Source organism: Gallinula chloropus, assembly GCF_964237585.1.
Source record: "Gallinula chloropus genome assembly, chromosome: 13".
NCBI lineage: Eukaryota > Metazoa > Chordata > Aves > Gruiformes > Rallidae > Gallinula > Gallinula chloropus.
This window is the reverse complement of record NC_140098.1, coordinates 10,682,500-10,693,963: the sequence shown is the minus strand read 5'-3', so window position 1 is coordinate 10,693,963 and position 11,464 is coordinate 10,682,500. Positions and strand designations below refer to the sequence as shown.

Here is an 11,464-nt window from a genome sequence, read left to right as displayed (position 1 = left end):
CAGAGCTGTAAAAACCGGCCATGGAGAAAACAGCGGGTAAAGCGGGCCGAGTGCGGCCGAAACAGGGAGCTCCGGTCAGGCTCTCGCTCACTTCCCCTTCCCGCTCCTCAACAACCGTGGAGCCTTCCCGGGACCGGCCGGGAGAGGTGGGCGCGACGCGGGGCGCAGACAGGGCCCAGGCTCCGGTGCGCCGAGGAGTTCGTAAATGCCCATTTCCTTCGCTAAGTGCTAACACCATCTGGTTATCTGCGGAACGCAGCACGCTGGCTTTCTGCTACCTGCCCTGAAGCATGTTTTGCGGCTCGGCTCCGTCGCGGCCGAAAGCCGAGGGGAACCGAGGGCGAAGCGGCGCAGCCCCGGCCTGGGCCCTGGCAGGGCTCCCCTCAAACCCGCCCGTTGGATCCGGCGTTATTGCAGATCCAGCCTCCTCCACCAAACAACAGATGCAGCCTCTAATGCAAATATTGCCATTTCCCTGCTGAATTAGCCTTGTCACTTAGCCCAGAAGCTGGCAGCGTTAAGCCAGCTTGCATTTTAATTTGGCCCTGAAGTTACTTATTTCATTATTGATCAAACATAATGCTGAATCAATGTTCATCTTGTTACCTGGGCCATTTCCATGTAATACAGTGATAGCACTGCCTGGAGTTACTCATTCCCATCCCAAAGTGACTTTACCATAAAATCAATGCTTGTTTGTTACTGATATAAGGCAGCATCCGTGGGATGAAGAGCAAATAAAGCAGTTACGCCATCGCGATCTGAAAGTTCGGACGGAATATGTGCGTGAATAAAGACTTTGATATTTAAATGCATTTTATCGGTGTCAAAATCATCCTACCCAGGCCGATGGGACAGAAAAGCTCAGGCTGCAGGATGACTAGCTTTGATACTGTAGGTGTTGCCATCGTAAACGCTACTTGGGACCTAATGGGGGAATCGTTTCTAAACCAGAGTATCATTACACAGCAGATGTGGGCTGTAAGCTCTTCCGGGCAGGGACTGTTTTGGAAAAATAGTAATTAATACAATAGTAATTAATGATTGTGTCACAAGATTAGACTCTCCGCAGTGTTATCTTCAGCGCAGCTGCTGCTCCTTTTCTTTTCTCGTGTTTTCCCCTCCAGCTAATAAACCCGGTTACAAATTACACGAAGCTGTCCGCATCCCCTGCTCTCCCATGCGGCGGCCGCAGAGTGCTGAAACATCTCACCCGGGGAGTGCCCCGGTTTGCTGCCACGCAGACACTAAGAGCGGCCAGGGTCGTCGTTTCAGCTGCGTTTCCCTCGCACGGCGCCGACACGTACAGGTCCCGTCCCCCCCACGCCAGACGCACCGTCCCCATCCCGGGGGAGGCACCTCCCGGCGGGCTGGAGACGAGGGGGGTCCTCGGCCGGGGAAGCCGTAGAGGCACCGTCCCGTTGGGACCGTCCCTCCGCGGCGGTCCCGGGGGGCGGGTCAGTGCTTGGGGCGGTGTGAGACCCCCGCGGCGTGGGGACGCGGCTCCCTGCTGCACTGTGCAGGAGGCTCCACCGAGGGCGTACCGGGAACGGAGCGGCAGGAGGGGAAATAATCTGGGTTTAAAGCAGTCGGTAAAGATCGAGAAACCCGGGATATCCCCGACCTCGGATTGCAAAGGCTGCAGCCCTCCAGCCGGAGCCCGCGCCGCAGCCGCGCACATCCCCCGCAGCCGCGGAGGAAGGCACGGGCTCGGCGGGAGCGGCTCCTACCCGGCCGATAAGCACCGGGGACTGCGGGCGTGGAAAGATGTGGCGGAAAATGGCGAGGGGAAGTTTCTCACAGTTGTGTGCACTTTCTGCCCGATTCTCCACTCCCGAGGAGCGCCGGGAAGGGACCCCGACGGAGGCCGGAGTCAGAGAGCCGCCCTGACACCAGCACGACATTCCGACGGACGATGGAAAGTCTAACCGGGTGCATAAAATATATTGGCATAAAATTAGTGAAGTGCACTAACAGATTATAAATCACCTAAACGGTCAAACCGCAGATATGAATCACAAATTCCTATAAAGATTAATGTTTCCTAAGATTCACAGCAATTATGAGTTTTTTGGACAAAAGCCTTCTCCCAACCTCTCATTCCCGAGCGCTAGTTTTGTTGGGGTTTTTTTTCTGAAGTCTTTCCAGGTTTCTGTGGGGTTTCTAATGAACGATTTACCAAAGGAAAGGTTTTATTAACACCTCTAAAAACTATAAAGTTTAAAGGGAGGGAGAAAGGGAGCGGAGAGGAAGTTAGGTAACACAATATACTGACCTATTGGCAACGGTCCGAACGCAAATCAGCAGAGCACCACAATGGTGGGAAAAAACCCTCAGAGAAATGAAAGGGGGGGGGGGGGGGGGGGGGGTGTGATGGTGGAAATAACACCAAGAGGCCAGCTTTGACCGAGCTGGGACGAGGCTGCTGTTCAGGGCTGCCCCCGGAGCCTTCAGCCTCTGCTGATGGCCCCTTACCTTTGCTTACCCCCTCGTGTACACAGAGCAGCCTGGTCTTCTTCAAAGGAGCGGGGGAAGAACACGACTGTGAGCAGGAGGGGACATTATTTCTCGAGGAAATAGACTGGCGGGAGGTGTATGGGACTTCAGGTCTCTCAGGCACTATTTTTCCCTTCTCGCCTCTGTGCAGATCTGGAGATAATAGTTGGGGCTGCAGGTAACGGAGTCAGTTCTTATTCAATTTACCTAAATGGCCTGGAGAGCACTTAAAAGCCCGGAGAGCTTCTGGACAGCATTTTCTTATTAACTAATTTCACTTCGATTCTATTAAAGGGTATGCTTTATAACCTTCAAATGAACCTCTCTTTCCCCCTCCCTCTCCCAAAACAAAGCCATTACCTTTTAATGAGAAAGTATAGGATTGGGTTTTTTAAAATGTTGCTCCCTCTTTTCCTAACGTTACAGGACACATGTCACACAAACAACCTCGGAGCACCCACTGCTGCCCCCCAGCCCCCAGGAAGGCTCTGCCATTCTCAGCGGTCCCCTCACCGGGAAGAGGCGGGGGAGCCTAGGGGAGCCATGGACAGAGGGCGCTAGAAAATGGGATTGGGGAGGTTCGCTTTATTTCGCTTTGGGAAAATCTCCGCAATAATGGGTTTTAAATGGATACATATATTTACCATTTCAAACGGTTTCTGCTGTTTCCTGGTAACGCTCACCACAAATGGTAATAATAAAAGATGAAGTATTTTTTCTCACCTTAGGTCATTAGATTTACAGACAAGGTACTAAATCATTTTAGCTCCCAAAACCTTGAAGGAAAGGTGCTCGTGCACTCCTGTCCCCTTCTCTTCTCCTCCTCTTTCTGAAGAAACCTGCAACAGGAACGGAGACAAAACAGTCGCCGAGGTTCGAGGAATGTCTACCTTTTAATAGTTTACTGATAATAGCAATAATAATAAAAAAGTTGACGTTGACTGCAGAGTGCAGATTGTCTGTGGCCTCGTCCGAAAGCCCTAACATGAAGGGTCATTAATTGTGTTTTCTTTCCAAATCATATGTCACTACAATTAACAGATTCTGATCAAGAGACTCCTTTCAGATTGATTCCATATGTGATAAGGAATGTGCAGCTTGTTATCTATCTGTCGCCTTGGAATTATGGAAAAGCTTCAAACGTGTAATTTGAAGAGTCTTTTACCCAGCGCTTTGATCTCTCCTTCTATTTTTTTAACTCTTTTTTAACTGCGATCCTTCTCTTAATCCCACGTGTTTGTTTATCCCCACACCCCCGTCCGCTAGTGGCTGCGCCCCGTCCCCGCGTGTGCTGCGGCATGCCGCAGCCCCCACCCCGGCCCGGACCCCGGGCATCCCGCGGCCCGGCAGGAGCCGGCCTGAACCCGCAGCCCCGCCGCAGCTCTCCCAGCGAGCAGCCTTTGACTTCCCAGTCGGGCCCTGGGGCACAGAGACACCCCCGGGCCGGGGCCACCCCCCGGGCCGCGTCCCCCGGTCCCCTCCGTCGCCCGGGACCTTGGCAGAGAGGTGGCGCGGCGGGGCGTGAGCGATGGGAACAGGGACCGGGGTCCCACGGGCATCGGGGCGGGCGGCGCTGCCCACGGTCAGTGCCCGGGACTGGCACCTCCTCCCGGCGGGGCTGGTCCCGCAGCCCCCGGAGCCGGCTGCGGACTCGGGGAAGCCCAGCTGCAGCCGGAGGGAGGTTTGCTTTTCTCTCGGCGACGGTGTGAGCCGGGAGGGAGCGGAGGGAGGCGAGGCCTGGGGGAGGGCGGGCGGGCGGGCTGGCGGGGGGGTGTGTGTGTTTGGGGTAATAAATCAGGAGCCGCTCTCCCAGCTTTGACAGGTCCCGGCCAGAAGACACGTGTCTGTCCGGCCGAGCAGCGCTCCGCCGCCGCAGCTTCCCCCGGGGGCGGCGGCCGTCGGGCTCCGCGCGGCTCCCCGCGGCCGCCCCGGAGGACGAGCCGGCTCCAGCCTTCCCTTCGCATTTCCCTGCGGCTCCAGCCACGCAAAGCCTTTCCCGCTCGGCTTCGCTCGCTCCCCTTCCCAGGGAAAGCGGCTTTTCTCCCTTCCCTGCTTCCGCCGCCGCTCCCCGATCGCCCTGCCCGGCGCCGCTCCTCGCATCGCACCCTGCGACTTCCCGGGCCCGGGCTTGTCCCTTCTCCGCTGCGACCCTCCCGTACCCCGCTGCCCAAGGCAGCACGCCTATCGCCGTGGACATCACTCCCACACCCCCGCCCTACCCCCGGGAAGATGTCTGCTCTCCTCCCTCCCCCCTCCCCCCAGATTGCTCTCCTTTCCGCTTTTTTTTTCTTCCCCAGCACACCCTCCCTCCCTCAGCCCCCCTCGCTCCCTCCCCCCTTTCCCTCCCCCCCCAGCCCCCCAGCCAAGAACCTCATCCCTGCAGATTTCTCCTCCCGTCCATTTGGTCCGGCTACATTTCCTCTCCGTTCCTTTCCCATTAATAAAACATCCCTCACCCTCAGCCTGACCTGGATCCATTCGCACCCATAAATTTCTCGCCTCCCGTGTCTCCCTCCCGGCTTCCCACCGCCGCGTCCCCTCAGCAGCCCCCCACGGCCCCGGGGACACCCTCACCCGCTCCCGCATCGCCCCGGCTGCCACCACCCCAGCCCTGCCGGCGGCTCCCGCGAGGGACGAGCTCATATTGACCGTACTGTTCATTAAAAACCTCAAAATAATCCTGCCGGCTTTGACTCTCCTGCAGCCACAAAAAGACGGGTCCGGTTTTGCGGGACAAGCGTGTGGCCCCGTGCCTGTCCGTGCGGGGCTCAGCCCGGCTCTAACACCGGCGTGGCGAGCACGGCGGCACCAGACGGCCGCTGATTTGCCCGATTTTCCCAATTCCTCCCTTTTCTCTCCCAGACAGGTATTTTTAAAAGTTGTGTTCTGCATCCAAACTCTCCCTCGACCCCCCTGAACATCACTTGGCCCCAGCCGAGCACTGTCTATAGAAAAGTTTAAGGAAAACCAGGACGCGGGGTTCGTCGCCTGTTTTCCTTTTGAATTAAGAGGAAATAAACTTATAACTGAATTTAATATTGTTATCTCCATTGCATTATACTATCAAAAGCTATTACAGCAGCAACGTCGAATAGAAGAAAATAAATTCCTCCAACCCAGAGTTGTTTTTGCACTAGATTAGCAGATAGGAAATGCTATAAAGATGAACTTAATACGATTAGAGATGTTTCCTACAGATTTTCATATATTGATTCAGGGAATTTTAATTCTGGAGCTTGCTTTGCTATAATCCGCATTTATTACAAGCTGATATAGTTTTATTATAGCAAGCTATCAAGGTCGATTCCTTTAACTGCATAATCTGACATGAATTTCATTTTTAAAGAAATGTAGTTATAAAAATCCATACTGTGGGCACAGTGGTTATATTGTACCTAAATCATATTTTAAAGGCAATAAATCCAGAGAGTATTTAGGAAGAGAGAGGAATAAGGTTAAACGGTTCTCCTTCAGCCTGAACTCCTCGAGAGACTCTGCAAACTAACTTTTTTTTTTTTAAAAAAAATTTTTTAAAAGAAAAAACATCAAGCCACTGATTATTTAAAAAAGCAGCTAACGGTGGCAAGTCCAGGTCCCTTCTCCCCTGCCCGCAGTCGCAGCCCTGCGGGTCGAACGAACTTTCCCCAGCTCCCTCCAGCCTCTCCCCCCGCACGGCAGCCGCGGAGCAGGGCACACGCTGCCGCTCTGCCAAACCCTCGCCCCGGCTCCACTCTGTTTTAACCACTCTGCAAAGGCTAAATTGCGACTCACACGCTGGTTTCGGACACAAGGGGGAGGGGGGTGGGGGGCCGAAAGAAAAAAAAACACCAATAAGTCCCAAACAAAAAAACGACCAAAAAACCTCCCCAACCAACCAAGCAAGCCGTAATTTAAAATGTCTTAATAATAATAATAATGAAAAATCTTATTCGGTAATTAAAACGTATCTTGCCTCCTTCCCAATACCTCCTTACAAGCCCGCGCCACTGCTCCCTTTGCAAATGTTGCACGTATCAGGTACTTCCTTCTAAGCCTTGTAGTGATTCAGAACAGAGGGAATAAGCAAAATGATCATAAATTTCCTAATTAGAGATTTCGCACCAAGACAAAAAGGTGTTAATGAGTTTAATTCCAGTGCCTGTCATTGTCCCTTTTTTCACACCACTTATTTACTAATGGCCCAGAGGGCTGCTCCCGTCTCTCCTTTGTTAAGATTTTAATTTGCCTTCTTTTCTGCCTTTGATGTAAAATTGTGACCTACAACTCTTTGAAGTCCCTTATTAGGAGGAAAATTAACTTAGCTTTTCCACTGTATCTGCCCACTGTTAGCCCAGACAAAATGTAGTAAGTCCTTAAAGATTCAGTACAGTAGGAAATGTTCGAGGTAGCTCTGGAAATGCAAATTTAAAAAGAAAAAAAAGAAATCTAATAGACTTTAAAATCTATATTAGGAGATGGAACCCTCGCCAGGGCCAGAGAGGGGGAAGGGAAGGAGGGAATATCTTAATAAAGAAAACAAAATGAACCCGGGCAAGGAAAAGCTGTAAATTTGAAAACCTGAAAAGGGGAAAGGGGGGGTGGGGGGCTCTGGGGGAAGAAGGGGGGCTTTATTTTTAAATGTCACAACTTTTTCCTGTCCCTCTCGTGTGCCGCTCACAGCTGACACCCTGGTTTCCTATGCTCCGGGGGAGGGGGGGGGTATGAAAGAAATTATATCTAAATCTATCTCTATATAATTAGAATACCATGAGGCAGGGTTAAACCTTTGTAAAACACACAACTGATTGGCGATCGCTAAAACGAGATTTGAAAGCAACTCAAATAAAAGATCGCGACGTCAGTAAACAGATTTAGAAAAAAAAAAAAAAAAAAAGAAGAGAAAAAAAAAAGGCAGCTAGTGACAAACCCGGCGAGAGCGAGCTCTGGGCATGAGAGAGAGAGGGAGGCAGAGGGAGAGAGAGAGACTTAAAAGAAATAGGAGGGGCTTGTGAGAGACTAGAAATGTCAATCAGAGCCCAGAGTCCCAATAATCTCAGGCAATCTGTTAGGACCTGACCTGGGTCCACTCAGATCAATAGGAAAAGTGAGAGAAGAAAGAAGCGATCGGATCGTTTACCGCGGCGGCCGAGGACAGGAGGGAGCCCGCGGCCTCCGCGCACCCCCGGCTCCCCCCCCTCCCCCTCCCCCCATGTCCACCGGAGTTTGCGGGAGGCGCTGAAAGTGCGGCCGGCCGGCGAGGGCGAGCGACCCGGCTCCCTCCTCCGCTCCCGGCCCTGCTACTTTCTCCCCTTTCTCTCTCTTCTTCCTCTCTTCTCCCCCCCCCCCCCCTCCTCCTCCTCCCCCTCTCCCCTGCCCCCGCTCCCCCACCATGTCTTTCCCCCAGCTGGGCTACCAGTACATCAGGCCGATTTACCCGGCGGAGCGCCCGGGGAGCGGCGGCTCCCGCGGCGGCGCCGAGCTGGCCCCGTCCGGGACCCTCTCCAACGTGCTCTCCTCCATGTACGGCGCGCCCTACGCCGCCGCCGCCGCCGCCCAGGGCTACGGAGCCTTCCTGCCCTACGCCGCCGAGCTGCCCATCTTCCCCCAGCTGGTAAGAGGCCCCCCCGGGGCTCGCCGCTCGCTCCCCGGGACGCTCGGGATGAGGCCGGCCCAGGCGCGGTTCGCGCAGGGAATCGGCCCGGGGGACCGCCGGGCAAGACGCCGGGAGGGCTCTCGGGGGAGACGGGGTGTTATCGCTGTCTTGCCCCGGGAGAGCCGCCGGAGAGGGGCAGGGCTGGAACGGCGACCCCGCGGCTTCCCCCTTTCCTCACCCCCCCCCGCGCTTCCACCTCCGCCCGCGGGGTTTGACGGCTGTGGGGACCGGCCCCGGCAGCCCCGCCGCGTACACGCACCTGGGGACCCAGTCCTCCCTCCCGGGCTCCCCGCCGGCACCGGCCGCCTGCTTCGGCCGGGGCGCAGCCGGCGGGGTCCGAGCGGCGGGGGTCGGGGATCGCGGCGGCGCGGGGAGGCGGCTCAGCCCGGCCGCTGCGCTAGTGCCGAGCGGGGTCTGCTCCCGGTAGCGGCGGCGGGATGGAGGGGCCCCGGGCCGGGCCCAGCGCGCCGTCTCAGCCGGGCCGCCCCTTCCCTCTCGCTGCAGGGCGCCCAGTACGAGCTGAAGGAGAGCCCGGGGGTGCAGCACGCCGCCTTCCCCCACCACCACCCCGCCTTCTACCCCTACGGGCAGTACCAGTTCGGGGACCCGTCGCGGCCCAAGAACGCCACCCGGGAGAGCACCAGCACCCTCAAGGCCTGGCTCAACGAGCACCGGAAAAACCCCTACCCCACCAAGGGCGAGAAGATCATGCTGGCTATCATCACCAAAATGACCCTCACCCAGGTCTCCACCTGGTTCGCCAACGCGCGGCGGCGGCTCAAAAAGGAGAATAAAATGACCTGGGCCCCCCGCAGCAGGACAGACGAGGAGGGCAACTCCTACGGGAGCGACCACGAGGGGGAAGAGGACAAGAGGGAGGACGAGGAGGAGATCGACCTGGAGAACATCGACACCGAGAACATCGAGAGCAACAAGGACGAGCTGGAGGACGAGCTGCAGGACGCCGACCTCCTGCACTCCGACTCCAAGACAGACTCGGAGGGCTCCGAGGGCTTCGAGGACCTGCCCGGCACCGAGGAGCGCTACCTCAAGGCCGCCGAGGGGGAGCCGCTCCACCTCCGCCACCACCACCACCACCACCTCCACCATCACCACCACCACCACAAGTGCGAGCTCCCCTCCGCCGCCGTCCCCGCCGGCCTGGAGACCCTCAAGGCGCCCCTCCAGCCGCCGCCGCACCACCTCTCGCCCCCCTCCTCCGCCTCCTCCTCCGCCGCCTCCTCCCCGACGGACGGCGCTTTGGCCGGCACTCTGCCGAAGCCCAAGATCTGGTCGCTGGCCGAGACAGCCACCAGCCCTGACAACCCCCGCAAGTCTCCCGGCGGCGGCTCTCCGCCGGCGGCTGCCCCCCAGCCGCTGCCGCTGCCCCCCCCGCCGCCCCACAGACTCGTCTCCTCCTGTCCCCTGGGCAAGTTCCCCAACTGGACCAACCGCGCCTTCCCGGCCCACCACCACCACCACCCGCCCCCGCACCCGCTGGCCTTACTGAACGGTCCCCACCTGCTGGGGCTGGGGGCCACCCCCGCCGCCCCCCCCGCCGCTGCGGCCGCTACCGCCTTCCCGCGGCCCGCGGACCAGGCGCAGAGCGCGGAGCCCGCCGGAGCAGGTGACCGCTGAGGGACGCGGCAGGGACGGGCCGGGCTGGCAGCCGCTGCGGGGGGCTGCGCGGAGCGGCGCGGAGAGGCGCGGGAGGCCCCTCGGGACCCCGTACGAGGGACCGAGGCGAGGGGCGCCGGCTCCGCGGTTTTCTCACGGTGCCTTCGGCGCGGCGCAGCCGTCGGGGCGCAGGTGGCGGCGGGCGGGCGGGCTGGCGGGCGGCCGCGGGGCCCCCGGGGGCGGCGGCAGGGTGGGGGGAGGCTCCTCGCAGGTCGGTCTGAAACCCCGAGAATTACCTTTTCCTGCGACGGGGATGTCTTTTTTGTTGCTGTTGTTGTTGTTGCTGCTCAAATCGCCTTTGTGAGAGGGACCCGGCCGTGAGGCTGGCTCCGGGCTCGGTTTTATTCTCCTTCTGACGGTCACTCCTGCGGCAAAGCGGTGGTCTGGTCGTATTTGCAACTTGCTCAGAGAGAGATCTTAAGTCCAGAGGCTTAATTCAGGGATGGGGGGTGGGGGGAAGAGAATGAAACAGGGGCTATAAAGGAACCCTTTTTTTTTTTTCTTTCTTTCTTTCTTTTTTTTTTTTTTCTCCCTTCTCTTTTTAGATCGATCTAGTGCCTTGGAAGTAGAGAAAAAGTTAATAAAGACAGCTTTCCAGCCAGTGCAGAGGCGGTAAGAGATTGCTTCCTCAGTCTCCTAAGGATATCCAGAGGCAGTTGTAAATGGTTAGCTTATGTCCTCCGCTCCTTTAGTTCCCTTTCCAGGGCGGTTTCTCGTTCTTCCTCTGCGTGCGTGGTGGGTTATTCTGATTCTTTTTTTGTTTTCTTCGTCTGTGTGCTCTCTCCCGCGGGCCGGGCCGGTCAGGGCAGGGCAGGCCGAGCGGCGGGGCCCCGCGGTTGTCGTGCTCGGGGTCGGGTGGCGGCGGGTCGGGCAGAGCGAGAGAGCCTTCCCCCCACCCCGCACCGCCGAGAGCAGCACGCCGGTGGCGGCCAGCCTGAGGGGGGAACACAGCGGCACAAATAATAAAGAAAATTACAATTTGAAAACAAATGCCCCCAGCTCGCACGGGAAGGGGGGGGTTTGAGCCGGGCCGCGCTGCCCCGAGCCTGGTGCAGCAGCCACTGAAATAAATCCCCGGTCGGAACCGCTGGGATCGGGCCCGCGGTGTTTCCGTAGCGAAACACATTCGCTACAAGTCACTCCGAAAACTTTTTATATTTAGAAAATTATTTAAAATATATATATAAAATTAACAACAACAATAACAAAACCAGCACTACATACAGCTAAAAATCCCGTGCCGGCCCGCCCTGGCTAGAAACCCTATTAAATATATTTTTTTCTGTGTCATTTTTTTTTTTTTCCAGGCCCCAGAACCAACTCGATGCCGCTCTGGTTCTATCGGCGTTGTCATCATCATAGTTAATTTTTTATTGTCGTTGTAATGATTGTAAAAAGAAATCTCTGTATGGTTACAACTTGTAAGCATGTCCATATATTAAAACTAAAAAAAAAAAAGGGGGGGGGGGGGAAGACAAAAAAATATCCGCTTCCGTACTATCACCCGGGTTAGCTGAGTTCGTGAGGTTTTTTGGAAGTCCAGTGAGAATTAGGTGTTTTGGGGTTTATTTTATTTTTTGGTCGTTTGCTTTATTTTTTGGGGTTTTTGTTTTTGTACATACAGTAAAAATGTACATACGTGTGAACCAAATTGTACAA

General features: G+C 56.4%; 1 protein-coding gene across 1 annotated transcript; it reads left to right on the top strand.

Moving 5' to 3' along the window:
- Window positions 1-7,864: 7,864 nt before the first annotated feature.
- On the top strand, window positions 7,865-11,167 carry IRX3 (iroquois homeobox 3; the record flags this gene model as incomplete). The annotated part of the gene is made up of 4 exons (XM_084270258.1): window positions 7,865-8,086; window positions 8,633-9,755; window positions 10,351-10,417; window positions 11,113-11,167. 4 exons carry the CDS (start codon window positions 7,865-7,867, stop codon window positions 11,165-11,167), a joined length of 1,467 nt encoding a protein of 488 aa, XP_084126384.1.
- Window positions 11,168-11,464: the final 297 nt, after the last annotated feature.